The sequence below is a fragment of the Eleutherodactylus coqui genome, chromosome 13, assembly GCF_035609145.1.
Source record: "Eleutherodactylus coqui strain aEleCoq1 chromosome 13, aEleCoq1.hap1, whole genome shotgun sequence".
NCBI lineage: Eukaryota > Metazoa > Chordata > Amphibia > Anura > Eleutherodactylidae > Eleutherodactylus > Eleutherodactylus coqui.
The window spans coordinates 92698762-92721398 of NC_089849.1; the positions used below are offsets into that span (position 1 = coordinate 92698762).

Sequence of the window (22637 nt, forward strand, 5' to 3'; positions counted from 1 at the left end):
TCTACAGGTCGGTCATCTCTGCTCATAGGCACGTATGAATCTTAGATCCCTTTTGTACGGTTATCAGCAAACAGCTCAGGGTCACCCACTATGAGCCAAGGACTCTCTGACTACTCAGCCTGTCCATGTATTACATGGCGGGACAGTAATTAAAAGCCTATGGACGCCGGCACAATTTTTCATATTTGCTCTTTTCATTTAAGATTTGGGTCTTAATGACAATTTAGCTCCTAACTTTTACATCTCCCCCTTCCCATGTAGCGGAGCGGACACATCATTTTATATAGAAGCCGGATGGAGACCTCAGCACTTACCTGACAGTTTGATTTTGGACAGCCGAGCTAATATTTCAGGTAATGTGGACATGTCGACCTTCATTTCCTTCCAGCCCTTCTCCCCTTTGGGCGGATCGGCGCTTTGGTCGGCTCCCTGCACTTCTTGAGCCTGGAGACCGTTGGATGGGTCTCTGATCGGCAGTACGGCGGACACAGACTTCACCTCTTGATGCACAGAATCACCCAGATCTTCTTTCGGCTTTGCTCTCTGGCACAAAATCCCCTGCTGCGTCACGTACTGAAAAACACAAGGGGTCAAAGTCTAAAATATGGTGTGGCCTCCAGACCTCATAGTCTTGGTGATGGGTGAAAACCCTAAAAACTGGGAATACAAATGTCACCCGCATGTTACAGAACCGCTGCAAACCCATAGTGCTGGATCAGATACTTCCGAGTCATGGAGAGGAACGAAGTCTCCAGCCAGCAATGATAAGTGAGGACCTCCAGGGGCGCCAGCTTACAGAGAACGTCCACGAAATGCCCCTTTTACATGAGACGCTTCTCATTTGGCGTTTTCTATGGGCGCGTAATAAACGCTGCACGTACGCAATTATATTGTATATGGGCGGCGTTTATACGCAACATTGGTAAGTGACAGCAAGAAATAAAAATTAAAATAAGAAACCAGGAGGACTGCGATGACAGCGTGCTGCCATCCGCCGATATGCCTGCTCACTGCCAGCTCATGCACGTTATACATGCATTGTGTGAGCCGGGCCCAAGTGTAGAAATTTGCATGCCATCAGGCGAGAAATCTGAAGACGCCCTCGGAGCAGCTAGACCCAGCAATTGTCATGCAACTCTTCCCAGAATGCACCAGGAATATTCAAATCAAATTCTAGAGCTCCAATTCCTGGTCTAGTATTGTAAAAAAAAAAAAGAAAAAAAAATTACATAAAACTTTTTTTTTTTTACAAGCTATTAGTAGAAGTACGGTACAGCATTAAAGCCTCTGCTGCTGCAACCAAGCAGGAGCAGGTCGGGGCCTTGGCTGTCAGACACAGCCAAGGACCCGTAGGAGAAGGGAGAAGCAGTTTTTAACCGCTTCTGCTTTCTCCTTTCCAGGCTACGTAACGCTTAATGAGCGCTATGTACTAGAAAGTGAAAGCGGAAGTGTTTGCTCTGCTATGTGAGCAGTGATCACATGACCATTGGGTGCCCTCTGTCACAGCAGAGAGGCAGGGTCCTAGCAGACCCTGATCAGCTCTGTTAGTGACTGATGTCACACTAGAAGGAGATCTAAAGAGCAGATCTAAAGAGCATTGCGTAAGCGTACCAACCTTACGTTTAGCCGGGTGGAACATCAGCCATCGGTGGCTTCTTCTCCGGTAGGTTGGCAGCAGGCGGCATGCTGCTGGTGAAACGATGACGGTCCTGTGAATCTGTGCTAAACACATTCCTGTTACACCTGGAGGGAATGAGGAGAGAAGGTATAGTCAAGACTTCTTACATATGGATGATGCAGCCATTATTATCGACAGTCACACAAAGTGCGTCCAGTGATGTACAAGGTTTTCTTACAAACACAGGAGTCGATACAAGAGAAAAGTAGAAGCGCTTCATTTACACATTTCACTCCTTTTGGATTCACTCTGGTGTTTGGCTCAAAAAACGTCATTGTGACTTTGTACATAGTTCCATAACACTCTGGCTACCTGCAGCCACTACTAGTAATATAACTGTATACAGTAAGCTCATGGGCTCCCTCTAGTGGTGGCTGTAGGCAGTAAGAATGTTGTGATGTAACTACCAGGGTATCAATACAGGGAATTCAGAGATCTGTATGAGAAAAGTGATGCTCCGAGCACTATAGGGGCCCTTTTACACGGCTCAATAACAGTCATATGACAAGTCACAATCAGATGGTAGGCACTTATTCCACTGGCCTTCACACAAGCCGATTCATATTGCATGAGCACTCCCATGATGGACCCCTCTATCCTCTGCATTGTGTTAGAAACCTCTGTGGAACTTCGCTCCACATGGGAGCTATGCAGGGAAATCTCAATGTCAGACGAGGTTCAACACTGGATTGGAAAGGGCCTAATGGTTGAGGATTCATGTAACAGCTCCTTCTGAAAGTCTATACTGCAGGTTGCAGGGATCTGAGACCCAAAGGCAGCCGCTGCACGGGGAAATAATGGGACCTATTCTTTATCTGGATGGCGCCAACGTAGGAACTTTAATTAGTGAAATGCTTAGTGGAAGTATAGTACAAATCCTTCCATTAGCGACAAAGGCACACAGGAGACAGTCAGGTGGTTTTCAATTAGCAAAAATGGTGCCTCAGAGATCAGCGGAGGTGTGCAAACATCTATAATAGTGGCATCCCTTGTAAAACCAAACAAAGGAGAAGACTGGTACGCCGGTCCCAAATATACATCTATCAGAGCCTTGCAGGAAAGAAAGAAGGAACCTGATGATGTATTGTCAATATATACTCAAACTCTACGGAACACCAAGTATCAGGAGCATGAAGGCTATGAGCGTCGGACATGGACAGCTGTTGAATTGTCTGTTAAGAAGCAGTTCTTCACTTTGGACAATCCCTTTTTGTTTTAGGTCCCTGCCCAATTATCAGACCGCAGGGTGCTCTGCTGCTGGGATCTCAGTGATCAGCAGGAATCTGACAACAAGTGTTTAATCCACACACAGCGCCACCACAGGGGGAATAAAGTATTACACATCTGTCATTAAACTCAATGGGCTGTCCCTGAAATACAAGGCCCTCCAGTGAGGCTCTTGGTACTGATTTTCCACTATGGCTAAGAGTTGGGAAACTGAACGGGGGACTCAGGAAATTTGAGGTAATGGACTAATTGTGAATTGATAAATGTATTTTCTAAACCAGACAGTTCTTTAAAGTGTAACAAAACTTTCAGGTGACTTTTCAAAATAAGCTGGACGTCGGTGTAATGAGCAAAGAGGGGGAGAAAGAAGGGGCCGTTACGGGATTTCTATCCTGCATTTTTTACCAGTTTTTCCCTCTGCAGGCTCTACATCCAACTCTTAGTCTTTCCCTAACCGGTGAGTGAAGACTAGCTGTTACGATGTCTCTATATACTGCACACATATTAGGCGATCTCTCTGCAACACACCCTCAGAAATAACAGCAGCATGGAGGACATTACACAGCAGTATTAGGCAGTGGAGCTGTGAGGCCCTAAACACTTACTAGATGCAACCACGTCTGTGTGAGTCTCTGTCCTACTCCTCTCTATTGATTTCTATAAGCAACATGAGACAGCAGCCACCTACACCTCCTAATATCCAACTCGGCATCTCTGTTACTAGAGACAACAGGCAGTGGGGCAGCAAGGTAAAAGGAGTAAAGGACCTCTAATAGCCAGGACTTTAAAAGGATTTTTCAGCTGAATAACTAAATTTTAGGCAAATTGCGGCGCTGACAACATGGACCCGCTCACCTGATTGGTCGGGGTCCCAAACGACAGTCCCCGGCTGATCAACTATTGATGACCTATCCTGATACTATTGATAGGTCATCAATAGTATTTCCCTGGAAAACCCCTTGAACTCCAGTCCTCATTACCGCCAGCAGGTCACGATTTAAGGATATCCTATAGAGAACACTGCGGGCAATAATTACATCAGCTGTTCGATATTGAGGAAAACATGACCTGCTGGTGGTCCTCTTCAGCTCTTTTGGGCTAACTTCACATTGGCGAACGCGATATGTGGTCGTGAATCCCGCCACCATATTGCGCTGAGGAGTTTTCATGTCCAAACACCCCCTGCATCACTTCGGGGAAGTAGCGATCCTCTGACACGGCTGACAGCCGTGGTGGAGGATGGCAGAGTTTCTCCCATTGTTTCCAATCACATCAGTCGCACCTAGCACGCAGGGCCCTGCTGCTGCCGGCCCCATTGAGAACAATGGGTGGTGCAATGCGAGAGCACGCACAAAGATAGAACGCGCCGCGAGTGCGGAGTTCAAATCTGCGGCATGTCAATTGTATCGCCGTTTCCGCTCTCTATGGGGAGAGGTTCCTGCAGTGGAATACAGGCGGACAACCAGCTTCAAACCCGCGCTGCTTTGAAGCTGCCTCTACGCTGCAGACATTCCGCGGGATTTCCGCCCTGTGTGAACCCAGCCTAAAAAGTTAGGGCACCTTCACACTGGTGAGAAAATTTGCACAATTTATGCAGAATTATGAAGCCAATGATTTTTAATGGTTTCACTCGCGAAAAAAAAAAATCACAGCTTGTCCTTTCTTTCTGCGCCGTGCGATTTTTTATTTTCCATGTTTCCTTATTGACCTTATTGCTTAAAGCACGAACTTGCGATATTTGTGCGATGCGTTTTTAACAATAGAAAGTCCTATCGACTTTTGCGCTAAAAAATTGCAGCAAAATCGCACGAGAAAAATCACGATCAGCAGTAATGTTTACACGAGAAAAAGCAGCGCTGGCGATCGAATATTGCGGGGAAAATGACGCGATTTTTCTGCGGAAAAAATCGTGATGGTCCGTGTGAAGGAGCCTTAGGGGTATCTTTAGTATGAAGAGACTGTCTGACATCTCGGAGGAAAGCTTCCGCTACCAAGGAGAGACGGCTGAAAACCTCCTTGGAAAAACGTAGGGTTTTTCCATGGAAGACTTGTATACAGCAGAGCGATACGAGAAAACCCAGCGATCCCTCGCGCTCCTTCCAGTTACACCTCTTTTGTCACCGACTGAAGGGTAATTAATATAAATCCCGTCAAGCGAGCGCTTCCATGTGGTCGTTAGGCTGCATTAAACAAGCAGCACAGCTTTCCAGCTGCGGAGTCGTTCTGGGGGCCTGAAGTCCCTGTTTATAGGAACGGCGAGGAAATGAGCAACGACTGCGCTGGTACATAGAAGCCGTTATACTGGGGGGGTGACCTCACTGGAAAGATTAATGCCGAATATCATGTAATGAGCTTGGGAAGCCCCCCAGGGCGACTCCGGCCGCGGGTAAGACGGGCAGAATAACCAATGCACAACACTAATGCACCCAGCAGAGGTCTGATCTTAGGGGACCAACCTGTGGCTGCCCTGCCAAGAGACCCCCCGATAACACGGCCCCAGCTAGATCCCCTTAATGAGGGGTCCAATCACCAATTTTTTTAATGGCATCATTTTGGGGTACATCTACTGTATAAATGTATTGGGGGGGGGGCTGTCCACCGCTGTTTTTTGCGCCCTGCTTTAATAACACGCTGTATAAACTTCTTTTTATGAGTTTTAAAACTTTTGCACAGTAGAAAATCTAAATAAAGTTAGTAAAAGTCAACTCATTCGCGGAGCCGTAATATGTTTATTATTCCGCTGGCTACACTTCATAGGGGCTTCAGGACTCGCTGCTGTTACTGTTGGCACTATTTTGTGGTTTATACACATTTTTGATCACTTCCCATTTTTTTGTGAGGTGGGATACGCAGGATCAGTCAATTTTGACCCCGTATTTTAAAAACTTTTTAAGGCCCATTTAGACACAACGATTATCGCTCAAAAGACATCTTTTGAGCGATAGTCGTTGTGTGCATTCAGCGCAAGATGATTAATCACCATGCACTGTGAGCGGATGGATGCAGAGGACAAGCCAGGTGTCCCCGCTTGTCTTCTGCATCCAGATGTTTTCTGCATGGAGCTCCCGGCTGTTATACAGACCGGCGCTCGGAGCGGAGGATGCAGAAGACTAGAGGGGTGTCTCACTTGTTTTCTGCATCCAACTGTTTTCTGCACGGAGCGCCCGGCTGTTATACAGCTGAGCCCTCCGTGCCAGGTATGGAGAACAGAGCTCCCCTGTTATCAGGGAGCGGGATACAGCTGAAACAATAGTATCAGCTGTATCCAGCTGTGAATGCCTGATATTGCTATTGAGCAATAATCGTGTCTAAATGGGCCTTTAGCGTCTCGATGTGAGAATAATGTAACCCCTTCTTTGTTTGGGTCGTCGTGAACATGAGGGGATCCATTGTTCTTTAACCACCTTTTCTCACTCGTTATCTTGGGGCTTATTCACACAGGCGCATGTTCTATCTGTAATCAGTCTTTACCGAATACGGTCGGCCTACAGACCCACTACATTACATTGATGGATCAGACGAGACTTTTTTCCTTCTACATGGACCGATGTTGCATGTCCTGTTCTCATCTGCACTCACAGACCAAATATCCCCGTTAAAGTCTATGGACGGGTGACAAAATACAGCGAACGCACACATTCGCATCCATGGTCGCTGCAGATGTTTTGTGCCCCCAGTTTTCTGTGGGTTGTAGGAAAACGTACATCACTTGGGCCTTTTTGATTTTTTTTTTTGTGCACGTGAAAAACACAAAACACACGATTGCCATGTGGTGGATGTCCAAAAAAAACAGACATGCAGCGAAAACACATATAACATGCACGCAGTGAAAACGGTCCATTGTTTATTTTATGGACCAAAATTGCATGCTCCCGTGTGAATGAACCCTTACTGCCACTAGGGGACTTGTACTTTCTTTACTTTGATCATTCATATAATATACTGCAATACTCCTGTACTGCAGTGAAATATGCCATCCCTTTAAACCCTGCCTCTGGTAGAGTCTAATAGGCGTCTGTAGATAAAAGATATGGAGGCCATCATTAGGCCTCTAGTTGCCATGGCAAATACATTTTCAAAGCAACTTCTAAAAAAGATGGAAAGCAAAAGTAAAGGCTTCAGTTTGCTTCCCTTCCGTTTCCACTTTTTGGATGGGAGAATAGCGCAGTTTGCAGCATTATTTTTCTATCCAACACCCCCCATCCCAAACAAAAGTCGGAAACCTGACGCTTCGGGAGTCTTCCCGTTGTTTTTTCTCTAAACCCCGTTGAAATAAAATGGGATTAAATAAAAAAAAACGGATCGGTTTTATTTCTCTTTGTTTCTTCCAAAAACGGAGTAGAGAGACGGAAACCCTGAACAGACCCTAAAGCTGGAGCGACAGACGGCGTTTAATCCCAAATGTTGCGCTCACGTCTCGGCTATAAAAGGCGGGCGACATATCCTCACGTGTAGCGCGGGCTCGGATCCCGAGAGCTCTCTACACAATGACACCCAGTATCCACTGTACAAGTACGGCAAATGTCAGGAAGGGGTTAAAAATACACCGCACCTACAGAAACAGTTTCTCCTCTCTTTGCATTAAAGCCGTCACCCTCAGGTGTTTGTGCCTCATTGTTTTGTAGTGCAAGAACCAGTGTGTGTTCTGTGCCCCCCAGCGCCGGCGCCCGCTTACGAGATCAGCCCCCAGCGGGTAAGAGGCGATTAGTCACAGAATCACCATTAGTTACTTTAAAACTTACAACCCTTCACTTTCACGGACCCCCCTGCGCCCCTTCCCCCCCGTTCCTGCAGCGGCAGCTCTCACATCATAAAGGACGAGTGTCGCTGGTAAACCGGCCGCTATAAACCCGGCATTTATGACGGCGGTACGTTAGCATCTCACAGGAATATTCTCCCTGCTTGGAGTCGTACGAAGAATGTTTGCAGTTTTACGGGGCGAGCGGATTATCCACGGGGCCTTTAGTCATCCATCCCTGGAAAAGTACAAGACTCCTAAGAGTTTCCATCCTACCCGAGTCTTGGCGCGGAGACCTTTTATTAGGTACTCTCACTTTCTGCCACCCCTTGTTTGCCGGATGGGACGTGACTATATAAAAGGGAACGTCTCCTTCTGATATTCCGTTTTCTGTTGCTGATCTACAGTCACGGTTCTGTGAATTAAACTGCATGCGATGCACACCCCCTGCTGCTTCAGGGTCTTCAAAAAGTACATGTATGTAATGTGATGTAAACCCCTGAAGCAGAGCACACTGCATTATGGGATCTCAGCTATGTTGTAAGGGGTTAATGCCCGTGAGCCCAATGCCAATTAGTACAAGTCCACATATAACATTAACTTCGTTTACATAGACCAGCGTTTGCCAACCTTTTCAGTTTTGGGGCACCTCTGGGAAAAAATTGTTTTACAGTGGGGCACCCGTACAGAAAAAGGGGGTGTAGTCAGCGGGCACAGCTTGGCGTGCAGCGTATCACAACGTATAATTTTACTTCCATTATTCCAGTGGCCCCTATAGTGATAGCGCTCCCTCTCAATAGACCCAGTGTCACGTTTGTGCTCCTGGGACTTGTAGTTCTGTTGGGTTCCCAGGTGTGGTTGATTTGGCTGGCTGATGGTGTGGAGTTCTCCAGCCAGCCAATCACCTCTGGTCTACTGCATATAAATACCTGCCCCTGTCACTAGAGGGTGCTAGTTATTTATTCATGCCAACTTATTCCCAGCTGAGCTTTGGTTATGCATGATGTTAGTCTGAAGTGTTTCTCCCACCTTCCCTGAGGATGGTCTGGACACCTGTATTCCCCATCTTATGCAGACCCCCTTTCCCTTCGACAGGTGCAGCCTCCAAATGTCTGATGTCTTGTGTGTTGTCAGGTGGGTGATGCCTGACATGGTTCCCTCTAAGTCAGTTTGGTATCTGGTACTCTTTCCTCTTGGTGTGAGGCTATTTGCACTAGCTATTGGTTAATTAGCATGCATGAGAATTCTTAGTGGGGTTTCTGTCTGTTGTAGGTGTGAACAGTGACATGTTCTGTGTAGGTGACCAGACAAGAGGTGAGATCAGTGACCTGTTCATATCTGTTGGTGCATGTGAACGGTGTCCTCTTACCATCTAGGGTGAGCCAGGCCCCTCGGTTCCTGCGTGGGGCCGTCCCTATTGGGACGATCACCCTGCTTGTAGGCAGGACTCATGGGGTTTAAGTTATCTTGTTAGAGTAGGGACTCACAAAACCATGAGGACCCTTGTTGTGAGCTTAAAGCATTCTGGCCAAATTACTAATACCTCATATGTATTAGCTGTCCCATCTGCTTATGTATGTTAGTATTATTGGTAGGTGATTTGGCGTTTGCCTGTTGTTGGTTGTTTGCACACCAGGTGTATCTGCTGTAGCATTAGTTTGTGTTGTGTATGCACGTTCTCTCTCCCGGTGTGAACATGAGCTTACGTTCGTCCTGGCCGTATGTGGATGAGGTTCGTCTGTTGCTCAAAGCGAATGTTGCGTCGGTGTAGGTCGTAACCGCCACAGCCTGCATGAATGTGTCACCCAGTAGTAACAGTGTCCCTATGTGTCCCCACTAGTAATAGTGCGCCTGTTGGTGGCCGCTGTAGTAATGGTGTCTTAGATGCCCCTGACAGATCATGACCTCAATGCCTCCGATACCCCAAAAGTGCCTGCCACAGACACCCACATCTTCTTTCATATGCTCCAACAGTGCCCGGCTGCCTTAGATGGCCCAAACCTCAGATGCCCCCATAACGGGCAGGGTCGCTGTCTCCCCCCAAACAACGTGTGTTTATCACTGAAACCCACCTCCCAGAAAAAGCAATATGTGGACATAACTTTTTCTCCCCCAACACCCACCAAAACAGCAGTGTGTGGATGGAATTGCCTCACTCGAAACAATCTCCAAGCTTCATTATTCCTCTGCGCACCTCTCCGAGCACCTGCTGCAGCTCTGCGCTGTACTGCCCCCGGGGCAGGAGGTAAGTCATTGCTTTTCAAATCAATTACCTTCCCAGATAAACTTCCCTGCCGCTTCCTGCGCTGGGGCTGGATGGATGCACGGCCACTCCTACACAGGCTTCAGGCATCGTACAGACATCGTGGGCGAGACTGCCCCCCACGTGCTTTCTGCAGACCCCGCTGGGATTGGAGAAAAACCAATACCTTATGTACACTATTAGAGGTCAGCAGTTCTGGGCAGAAAGTACTACAGAGGAGTGGGGAAGAGGAAAAATGTTTTGTTTTTTTCTTTTCAACCCGAGCATCATGGTACCCCTGCCAGGATCAGTATAGGCTAAGTAATTTTAGATATTTAGATATACACACACACTAATTGACTCCTCCAGCAGAATAGTGAGTACAGCTCTGGAGGATATTACAGGATATAACTCAGGATCAATACAGGATAAGTAATGTATGTACACAGTGACTCCACCAGCAGAATAGTGAGTACAGCTCTGGAGGATATTACAGGATATAACTCAGGATCAATACAGGATAAGTGATGTACACAGTGACTCCACCAGCAGAATAGTGAGTACAGCTCTGGAGTATAATACAGGATGTAACACAGGATAAGAAATGTATGTATACAGTGACTCCACCAGCAGAATAGTGAGTGCAGCTCTGGAGTATAATACAGGATGTAACTCAGGATCAGTACAGGATAAGTAATGTATGTACACAGTGACCCCACCAGCAGAATAGAGGGTGCAGCTCTGGAGTATAATACAGGATGTAACTCAGGATCAGTACAGGATAAGTAATATATGTACACAGTGACTCCACCAGCAGAATAGTGAGTGCAGCTCTGGAGTATAATACAGGATGTAACTCAGGATCAGTACAGGATAAGAAATGTATGTATATAGTGACTCCACCAGCAGAATAGTGAGTGCAGCTCTGGAGTATAACACAGTACAGGATCCGTACAGGATGAGTAATGTATGTACACAGTGACTCCACCAGCAGAACAGCGAGTACAGCTCTGGAGTATAATACAGGATGTAACTCAGGAGCAGTACAGGATAAGTAATGTATGTACACAGTGACTCCACCAGCAGAATAGTGAGTGTAGCTCTGGGGTATAATACAGATTGTAACTCAGGATCAGTACAGGATAAGTAATGTATGTGCACAGTGACTCCACGAGCAGAATAGTGAGTGCAGCTCTGGAGTATAATATAGGATGTAACTCAGGATCAGTACAGGATAAGTAATGTATGTACACAGTGACTTCACCAGCAGAATAGTGAGTGCAGCTCTGGAGTATAATACAGGATGTAACTTAGAATCAGTACAGGATACGTACTTATAAAGTGACACATTCGGCCACTGAGACCTGGGTTCATCAGAAAACAAATCAATGGGACATACCAGTAATTAACCTAGAAAATAACCCTGTGAAGAGCCACATAAAATTGGCTTGAGGGTGCGGGCAGACGAGCGTAGGCGTATTTACATTCGCACGAGCGCAACGTATAATCGCCCGAGCGATCGTTTTTCACTGATCACGACCAGAGCTAGAAAGCGTATTTTCGTTTGTTCCTACTTTGCAAATGGTCTTTTCGGCGATCGAATATGCGTTGGCGCGTATTTCGGTCGCATATGTTCCGTTTTTTTTCGAATTGCCGTTTTTACGCGCCGTAAAATCGCCCATGTGAACGAATACATTCGAAACCATTGCCTCAGATGGTCACGTATATACGTTTGGTCGCAAAAACGCGCCGTTTATGCGCTCATCTGCCCGCACCCGTAGGGTGTTCTATCAGAGCGGATTACTCAGGGTCTGACCGCTACTAACAAGGAACGCTGATAAGGTGGCCATTCATTAAGGCATATAGACACAATGATTAACGCTCAAAAGCAATCTTTTGAGCGATAATCGTTGTGTAAATGGGCCCATCTTTCAGTTTTCTGTCGAACGACGGTTTTCAGTTCATCTCGAAAACAGTCAGTCATTCGGCAGAACAGCTGATGAGCAGGACCGCATGCTGTGTTCTGCCCAGGGAACGCTGATTACAGCTGATAACATTGTATCAACTGTTCTCAGCTGTCAGCCCCACTGGCAGAACAAAGGGAAAGTAAGGCCGGCTGTCCACGGGTGATGCGGTATCCCGCGGTGAAGCTCCGTCGGTCAGCCCAACTAATAGATAGGCTGACCACGGAGAATCCGGACAATTCGCAGAATCGCAATGATTCTCCGCTTATGGACAGGTGCCGGCGCTTTCCATAGCAATGCTATGGGAAGCGTCGGCCGGCGTGATTCGCCTGCGGTTTGGCGCCAGCGAAATCACTGCTGTGGACAGGTGGCCTAAATCAGGAAACAACGGGAGGTCTGCTCCCTTATTACAGCTCCCAGCGGATCACACGCTGCTACTTAGTACTAATAAGCATTAGTACAAGTAGTAGTTTATGCAAAATGATCACTCAAAAGCCATCTTTAGAGCAATCTTTGCAGTGTAAATACACCCTTAGACAGCAGTATGTTGATGGTTGAACAAGAAAACTCCAGCTCCGCAGACTGCAGGTATTGTTATGGTATACTACCCTTGATACGCCAGCCCGGGTGCCCTAGATCTCACCCACAATCCCTGTCCCTGCCTACTTGCTTCCACTCCTGGCTAACCCCAGGCAGGCAACTGGGCAGCGGTCCCTACTCTCAATAGGGACCCGAAAAAGGGACGCTGGTGTACCTGGATGGAAAGGGTAGAATACCGACAGAAAGGCAGATTTAAATAACAAACACGAACAATATTAAGCAGAAGTGAGGCAGATGGAAAACCCTGGCAGATAATAGCAAAGTATAGCAGACAAGATGTCAGAGGCAGGAGACCAACAGAGGCAGACTAGCTAGCACACTGAGGGAAAGCAATAACTGGCAGTAATTGCCAGTCTCTGCCCGACCTTTAAACAAAAGCCTCCGCCCAGGGGCGGAGAGAGGGAGACAGCCAACTCCCAACAGAACACAACAAAAGGGAGCTCGTGCACAACAGCTGCACTCATAGGTGCGCGCGTGCCACCAGTATCATGTCGGCCAGGGACCCGCGCCCCTGGCAGCCAAACAACAAGCCGGGGGCACGCACCCTGACCAGAAACCGCCACATGGTAACAGGTACACTATATTCAGGACAAATTAAAATCCAGAAAAAAGGGCGGTCCCAAAACTCAAACAGGTTCCAGACATGTCCCGACCGGATACTCACACAGGTCTGGAATATAGTACAGGGGAAACGCTGTACGGAGCTCCCGTCGCAGGGAGAACTTATACAGAGCCAACGCCTTCAAAGTCCAAACCGACTCTGGTTCTTACATACAGCCCACAGAGTAGTTAGCCAATAGCTGCTAATTCTGACTGATGACAAGTTTGCTTCAGTATTAAAGCATGGAGGCAGAGCAGGACAGAAGAAAGGGAAATACTCTGGGGAACGCGTTGTCTCATAGCCTGCAACCTTACAGTAATAAGCTTAAAAGGGTTGTCCCGCGGCAGCAAGTGGGTCTATACACTTCTGTATGGCCATATTAATGCACTTTGTAATGTACATTGTGCATTAATTATGAGCCATACAGAAGTTATAAAAAGTTTTATACTTACCTGCTCCGTTGCTGGCGTCCTCGTTTCCATGGTGCCGACTAATTTTCGTCCTCTAATGGCCAAATTAGCCGCGCTTGCGCAGTCCGGGTCTTCTGCGGTCTTCAATGAGGCCGCTCGTGCAGAATGCCGGCTCCGTGTAGCTCCGCCCCGTGCCGATTCCAGCCAATCAGGAGGCTGGAATCAGCAATGGACCGCACAGAAGCCCTGCGGTCCACAGGGAGAGAGGATCCCGGCGGCCATCTTCAGCAGGTGAGTATGAAGACGCCGGACCGCCGGGATTCGGGTAAGTACTACCCGGTTTGTTTTTTTAACCCCTGCATCGGGGTTGTCTCACGCCGAACGGGGGCGGGGGTTAAAAAAAAAAAAAACACGTTTCGGCGCGGGACAACCCCTTTAATTCAGCATGGTTGTCCCACCCCCAAACCCACTCCCAACAGTTTAGGAGCTCACTTTGCAGAGTGTTAAGGCAGCAGAAAAGCTCTCGCTCATAACCTGAAGGTTGTGGGTTCTACCCCCGCACGGTTCAGGTAGCTGTCTCAAGGTTGACTCAGCCTTCCATCCTTCCGAGTTCGGTAAAATGAGTACCCAGCTTGGTGAGGGGTAAAAGATGACTGGGGAAGGCAATAGCAAACCACCTCAAAAAAACAGTCTGCCGAGTCATGATGTGACGTCACCTGATGGGCCAGTCCTGACTCGGTGCTTGCACCAGGGGACTTTACCTTTACCAGTTTGTTCTGCAGGAAAAGGACATTGCAGTTTGAAGAACTGAATTCGTTCTACTTCAACAGCTGTAGCCGATTCTTGGCTCTACAATGCCCGCTGAGGCCGTAGTGTCACCCAACTCTGGGCATCACAGCACCCAGGACGTTACAACGAATAAGGATGTGCTTCATGTCTGAAACACGTTTGTGTTTGGGAGGGTCGGTTCTTCTGGATTTTATGCGGTCCTGAGTCAAGTATTTGTCTTCCGTCTGTGGAGCTGGATGTATTCACAAAACTCTTAAGATGATAAGTTCCGTGCCTCTGCCAGATACATGCTGCGGCAGAGTGAGCACAAGCGCCAAACCGGAGGCGGCGTTTTCTTGATGGTTGAACTACCAATGAAGAAAACAATTGTTGACTGAATGGCCGTGTGACAGATCCACTTCATATTGGCTTCTTATAGTCGGTCACATCTACTCAGTGACAGCGGGCGGCCGACGAGCTCTCTGGGAACATTCCTTCATGGAAATACCTTTCATCCGATTACACTGTTACAAGGGTAGATTTCCCTGTACATTAATCTGTGTTCTTCCCTATAGTCAGGGTGCTGAGTCCAAATAAGGCAAGCAAAATGGTCTGCCGGGCTGATAATAAAGTTATAGACCTCATATGACAGTAGGATATACAATATTGTACTATTTAGTTACAGTATATCGACCATTAAAGCCATACAAGTCTCATTTATCACAACTGTCTAACTACTTCCCGGAGAGATGCGGTGACTTATCAGATGAGCAAGGTGAAAGATTTCACCCGGACATAGGAGCAACTGAAAACGGGTATGAAGGGAAGTGTCCGCCTGCGACGCCGGCTGATAACTGCGGGAATATACCACGGGAGAACACTGGCGGACAGAGAAGACATAAGTGACTCCTGCAAACATTACATCTAACTTCCTGGAGGTTCTCTATAATTCTCTTCCTCCATCTGCCCCCCCCCCCCAACACTTGTTTTGGTTGAAACCTTCAATTTCCATCAGGTTTAGGCCGCTCTCACATGTGACAGCACTACAAGTCCCATGTATGTGCAGCCCATGCTTTCCTATGGGTTCCTTCCCATTAGTGATGTTCTGTAGGCTGCAGCACAAATCGCGGGTTGCTGAACATTGCCGCTATATGCGCTGTTTTGTCGTCTGTGTTTCCCTGTTGGGCCTTCCTTTCAGTTGCATCACATGAAAATGCGGTTTTCGTGCGGTGCGATAAGACTTTCTACTGTAAAAGCCCTTAAATAGGCCCTACCATCAGTAGAGAAACAAAGCCATCACCTAACAGCCTCTGCCCGCTCCGCCGCGCGTCTCCTTTTCAGTTCCGACAGAATTGCTTGTAGTTTTCAGCCAGCGCTTCCTTCCTTGAAAGTTCAAAGTCACGCCTCCAGGAAGTGCTGGCTATGATTGGGTCTTCAGCTCCGCAGCTCAGCCAATCACAGCAATCGCATGGAATAGCTGTGATTAGTTAATCGAGCGCTGGCTCTGATTGGCTGAGCGGCGGTGCTTGAGAACCAGGTTTTTTTTGTACTGCAGCTAGGGCTTATTTTCGAGGTAGGGCTCATATTTCAACACTCCCCTCCCTAAAATCTCGGCAAAAGAGTTACAAAAATCGCTGCAAAAAAACGCAGTGATCCCGCCGCAATGTGCTATCGCTTTCACCTGTGTGAACGAGGCCTTAATCTAATGAGATTGTGCATCTTTACACCATGCCCATTTGATACCATGTGACCAGCCCTCCGGATTAAAAAGGTTTTCCAGGCAAAAACTAATGCTGATCCATCCTCGGGCTCCCCAGTGCCCACCTGACCGTCTGCCCCCACTGTCAGATGTTGCCAGCGCAGACGGCAGCAGAAGTGCCATAGCGGGCTTGACCTCTGTTTAAGTCAATGGGAACTAAGGTGGCTATTACACTTTTAAGTCCGCTCCCGGTGTCACACCTGGAGGTATAACAGTCACATGAGCTCTCATTGATTATAATGGGAGTGAAGCCTGCTAGCATTGGCCAATCAGCTCCTGCAGATGGATCGGCAGTAGTTTTTGCCTAACACTCCATGACGTACAGGTACACCATGGAGGTTCGGGGTTGTAGGGAGAACGATCAGGGGTTAACCTCGCTCCATACAATGCAGGCGTCGGCTGTCTTGGACAGCAGATACCTGACTCCGACAACCAGAGACAGCGCTCACACCGATCGCAGTAGTCAGCCCTTTAAATGCCACCAATCCTGACAGGAGCATTTAAATCCCACCTGCAGGAAGCGACAGCTGTGATTGGTTCTTCCACCGCTGCTCAGCCAATCAATGCAGCATTCAATGAACTAAATCACAGCCATCCCATTGGTTCATCCAGCGCTGCATTGATTGACTGAGCAACCAATCCGAGCCGTCACTTCCTGGAGGCGGGACTTATGAATCCCATAACCAGGAAGTGATCCTCTGTGGGCGGCCGAGGGCTGCAGGAAGCGCGTCGGAGCTCCGGAGAGCGCGGCCCGAGCCTGCTGGGTAATGGAAAATAAGACCCCGTGCCTCCTTCGGGGCAAAAATAAATATAGGACAGGGTGTTATTTTCTGGGAAACCCGGTAACAGGTCACATAGAATAAAGTTATCAGGTCGGTTTTTGGGGGTTTTTTTGCAATATGTACACCATGGAAACAAGACCCCAAAGATGGCGGAATTACGGTTTTTTTTCCATTTCACTTAGAAGTTGTTTTTACGGTCCATTAAACATGATACAACTCGTCCCACAAAAAACAGCCCTCAGGCAGCAGCGGACACTAATTAGGATTGGGGTTTTTAAAGTGGGGAGGAAAACAAAAATTGAATAAAAGAAAAAGCGTGGCGTCCTTCAGGGGTCACCAGCCGCTCCCGCCAGCAGCGGGCCACCCATACACCCTGATGGACCGCAGTATACGGGATCCTCACTGCATGCATACAGACCTCCTTGTGCTGTGTGACGTCACTGCCCTGCACTGATGACATCACCAGCACACCACATACACCTGTGACTGACATGTGGAGTTCGGGCGTCACGTCCATTCCCAGAACTAATAGGTGCAATTGTCCCCCCCAGTGAACAACTGCACCATAGCCGGCCGTCAGCCTCCATCACAGGGTCCTTCTCACCCGGACACCCTTCACAGACCTACCTCTCATTTCTCGCCCGCTGTGCCCTCTCACTTCATGCGCGCCGCCATCTTGCCCCTGACGTCACGCCGACACTTCCGGTGACGTACTTCCGCTCCGCTTCAGCCCTGGAGGTCACGTGTGCGGCTCGCTGCCTGCCGCGCGCTGCGTAGAGTAGTTAGTAACTACTAGTTACCCGTCGGGAGAGGAGTGGCCCGTGCCCTCTAGATGTCTGTGGAACTACAAGTCCCAGCGCTAGTTATGTGGAGTTGTAGAGCTCTCGCTTCCATCTCCAGCAGTCTGTAGTTCGCACAGTGGGGGAGGGGCATACTAAAAGGAATGAATAGTATCAGCAAGCAGGGACAATATAAAGAAATGTATTAAACCATGTCCTGTGCAAGATAGACGTGGAATGAACGGAATGTACTCACTGTTCACAATGGAATGAATGAAAATGCCACATAAGTAAATGCCTAGTAATTTTCCTGTGCCTAATGTGGAATGAGCAGGATAGATGGGTAGTTTATAGTGGAATGAACGGACATTCCACATAGGTAGCTGCTAAATGTGAATGAACAGGATAGATGTGCAGTTTATAGTGGAATGAATGGACATTCCACATAAATAGATGCTTAATAGATTTTCTGTGTAAGATAGATATGGAATGAACAGGATAAATGTGTAGTTTATGTTGGAATGAACAGATATTCCATATAGTTAGATGCTTAATAAATTTCCTGTGCTAAATTGATGTGGAATGAACAGGTTATACACACTGTTTACAATAGAATGAACATATATTGCACATAGATAGATGCCTAATAATATTTCTGTCCAAATAGGCGTGGAATGAACAGGGTATGTGTTTGTATAGTTGAATGAACAGATATTCCACATAAGTAAACGCCTAATGACTTTCTGCGCAAGACAGACGTGGAATGAACGGGATAGATGTGTAGTTTATGGTAGAATGAACAGATATTCTATGTCATTAAATGCTTAGTAAATTTCCTGTGCCAAATTGATGTGGAATGAACAAGATATACACCCTGTTTACAATGGAATGAATATATATTCCAAGTAGGTAGATGCCTAATAGACCTGGACTGAGCAGGATACAGATGCAGTTTATAGTGAAATGAACAGATATTCCACACACGAAGATGCCAATTAAATTCCTGTGCGAGATAGACATTGAATGAACAGGATATATGTGTAGTTTATAGCGGAATGAATGGACATTCCACATAGATATATGCCTAATAATGTTTCTGTGCAAGATAGACATGGAATGAACAGGATGGAGGTTTAGTTTATGGTGGAATGAACAGATATTCCATCTAATTAGATGCCTAGTCATTTTCCTGTGCCAAATTGATGTGGAATGAACAAGTTACACACCCTGTTTACAATGGAATTCATATATATGGCGCCTAATAATTTTCCTGTGCCTAATAGACATGGAATGAGAAGGATATCTTTGTAGTTTATAGTGGAATGAACAAGTATTCCACATAAGTAGATGCCTAAACATTTTACTGTGCAAGATAGACGTGGAATGAACAGGATATATGCATAGTTTATAGTGGAATGAATGGACATTCCACATAATTAGATGCCTAATAGTCTTACTGTATAAGATGGATGTTGAATGAACAGAATATATCAAGCACAAAAATTACAGTACATGTATATCCAGGTAATCCAGTGTCTAAAGAGAACAGGAAGCGCCATATAGATATGGTTATATGGACTGTCTGTTCATTCCACTAAACTACACCTATACCCTGCTTTTTCCATGTCTATCAGGCACCCACAAATGCTAAGTTACCTATGTAGGTGAACTATGTGGATCTTTCACTATACACTAAATATAAATCCTGTTCATTCTATTTTTAGCAATCACAGGTAATTCCATACATATCTGTGTGGAATATGTCGTCATTCTTCTATAAAGTGTAGACATATCCTGCTCATTCCCTGATAACATGAGACACTGCAGGTATCTATATATGAGGGCCGCCTGTTACATAGAATATGTGGCCACTAAACAATAAACTGCTCATATATCTTGTTCATTCCTGGTCTATCAGGCTCAGGAGAATAATTAAACATCTACGTCAGTGGAATGCGTTCATTCCACTGTATATTACACATTTCCTGTTCATTCTATGTCTGTCTTACACAGGAAAATTATTAGTGAAGTATTTACATAGAATGTTTTCATTCTACTCTAAACGGTACATGTATCTTGTTCATTCCATATGTATCAGGTATAGGAAATTATTAGACATCTATTTATGTGGAACATGTGTTCATTCAGTGATAAGTAATCCCTAAGGGTCCTTTTACGCAGGCCAATATAATCGTTCGGATTGCTGTGATCCATCAAAAATCCGAAGGATTATCGTTCAGTTTTAATGCATGCAGCGAATGAACAACAAACAAGAATTCATTCACTTTTTATTTGTCCTCCAGTTTCTATGTGCAGACAATTGAACAATGAATTGGCCCATCTAAACAGGCAGTCGTTCACCTACGAACAACTTCCTGTTTACTGTGAATGGAGACAGGCAGGCAGTAACGATCTCTGTAGACCCATTCACTAGCGGTCATCATTCCTATGATTACAGATCCTCCGATGCAGATGTGAACGAAGCCTAAGTAATGTAGTTCCACCAGCAGAATAGTGGAGCATAAGGGCCCTTTTACATGGGACAGTTGTTGGGTGCTCAAGCATCCGGCAGCCACCCCCAACGCCTTTCACACAGGAGCAATGATCGCTCACCAAGTTGACACAGAGCATATGTACAGATATGAAGTGTATTGGGGTGTGGGGAATACAGTGGGATGAAGGAGGTTCAGTTCTAATGGAGAATTGATAGAGCAGTGATTCCCAACTGGGGCGTGTGAGAACCCGCTAGGGGTACCACAGCATCCAGCTTGGGAAGAAATACACATGTCACGTTTCCTTCATCTGTGAACTGCAAACTGTACTCGAGGACAGACATAAACCAATGACTGAGAAATAACCCAAAACAATCACCTTGCATACCTGCACACATAACCAGATGGAATAGCTATAAAATGTAGGAGGTATTAGTTCGTATTTTGGCCAAGATACTTAAGCCCATGAGCCCACTGAGAAGGTCCTCATTGTTTGTGGGTCCCTACTCCAACAAGACAACTTCCACATGAAACCGGCCTGCATGCAGGGTGATCGTCCCAATAGGGACGGCCCCACGCTGGAATCTACGGACCCAACTCGCCCAGGATGGAAAACGATCCAAAGCAGGAGAGGATACAGTTCGCACCAACACCAGAGATTGCATACAAGACAGAACAGGACGGTTCATACACCTAGTCTGGTCACTTGTGCAGACCCAACAAACACATCATTGTTCATACACACAGAACAAACATGCAAGAAAGTAAAACCCTAGAGTGAGGGGAAACCAGCATCCTCTAGCCAGAAGGGCTGGTATATATGAGTAGCAGACCAGGGGGGGTGACTTGATTCAGAAATCCAGCCAGTGCAATTATCCCACACCTGTGAAGCTGTGCTGCTGGAAACCCATATAGAATAACATCCCAGCAGCACAACCTAACTAACCAGTGTAGTGACTGGCACAGGGTGGAGGCATCAGTGTAGTGACTGGCACAGGGTGGAGGCATCAGTGTAGTGACTGGCACAGGGTGGAGGCATCAGTGTAGTGACTGGCACAGGGTGGAGGCATCAGTGTAGTGACTGGCACAGGGTAGAGGCATCAATGTAGCAACAGGGCAAAAAGATAAACGTGGCTGCTGCATTCAGGATAGACAAAGGGGGAGTTTAATGAGGGAATTAGCGTGTGGCAGTAATCAAACCAAGAATGGATCAAGGCAGCAATTACTTTTTGCTGTTTCTAGAATAAGAAAAATGGTTTCTGGAGATGTTTTTGAGGTGCAGGTGACAAGAACGAGCAAGGCATTCAATATAGGGAGTGATGGTGGTACCAGACGCTGGCAGTTATGGTGGTACCAGACGCTAAAATGGAAATATCAGGTTTAGGTTGGTTAATAGATGGCAGAAATACAAAAAGTTCCGTTTTTGAAAGATTCCTTTTCAGATACAAGATAAGTATTGTATATTCACAGTGACTCCACTAGCAGAATAGTGAGTGCAGCTCTGGAGTATAACACAGGATGTAACTCAGGATCAGTACAGAATAAGTAATGTATGTACACAGTGACTCAACCAGCAGAATAGTGAGTGCAGCTCTGGAGTATAATACAGGATGTAACTCAGGATCAGTACAGGATCAGTAATATATGTACACAGTGACTCAACCAGCAGAATAGTGAGTGCAGCTCTGGAGTATAATACAGGATGTAACTCAGGATCAGTACAGGATAAGTCATGTATGTACACAGTGACTTCACCAGCAGAATAGTGAGTGCAGCTCTGGAGTATAATACAGGATGTAACTCAGGATCAGTACAGGATAAGTAATGTATGTACACAGTGACTTCACCAGCAGAATAGTGAGTGCAGCTCTGGAGTATAACACAAGATGTAACTCAGGATCAGTACAGGATAAGTAATGTATGTACACAGTGACTTCACCAGCAGAATAGTGAGTGCAGCTCTGGAGTATAACACAAGATGTAACTCAGGATCAGTACAGGATAAGTAATGTATGTACACAGTGACTCAACCAGCAGAATAGTAAGTGCATCTCTGGAGAAGGTTGGGTGTGTGAGAGCTCTGCAGGGTCCAGGGTGTGGTCACCAGTGAGAGGAATCTTACCCAGCCAAGTCTACAGGTGCTGGGCTTGCTCCAGCCATTGAGTCCCGGACCTCCTCCCTCCGGCTTCGGTCTGGGGGAGGGAGGACTGCACCCCAGGAGGGGAGAACACCTGGTCAGAGTGGCAGCAATGTCACCCTGACTCCCCTGGAGGAGCGCAAGATGACTCGGAGCCAGAGGAAGAGAGTAGAGGACCATGCTGAAAAACACCCTATGCAGGCAAGTTGGGCTGATCGCAAGGAGGGCGAGTCAGTGACCGATGTGGCAACCCGTATTGCCAAGTATATGAAGGACTTTGGGCATGTCGGGAGGCAGCTGAATAAATATAGGCAGGAGCTGCGCGTTGCCCGCTATGATGCGGAGCAGGCCAGATCCCGTACCAGAAAATTGGCCATATCACGGCAGATTGAAGCCTGTGAGGAGGCGATTGACTTTTATGTGGAGGAGAGGGAAAGGATTCTGGAAAGAAGTGGGCCTT

General features: G+C 46.8%; 1 protein-coding gene across 1 annotated transcript in view; it reads right to left on the bottom strand.

Moving 5' to 3' along the window:
* The window catches only part of COX10 (cytochrome c oxidase assembly factor heme A:farnesyltransferase COX10), a 109114-nt gene extending 91625 nt beyond the window's left edge, over nucleotides 1–17489 (bottom strand). Inside the window, exons 1-3 of the mRNA XM_066586338.1 lie at nucleotides 17397–17489; nucleotides 1616–1743; nucleotides 315–573 (exon numbers count right to left, since the gene is read on the bottom strand). Of these exons, the coding sequence (XP_066442435.1) occupies nucleotides 315–573; nucleotides 1616–1743; nucleotides 17397–17403 (394 nt within the window). The 5' untranslated portion in view covers nucleotides 17404–17489. The remainder of the gene's footprint in view (nucleotides 1–314; nucleotides 574–1615; nucleotides 1744–17396) is intronic.
* Between the last annotated feature and the right edge of the window lie 5148 nt (nucleotides 17490–22637).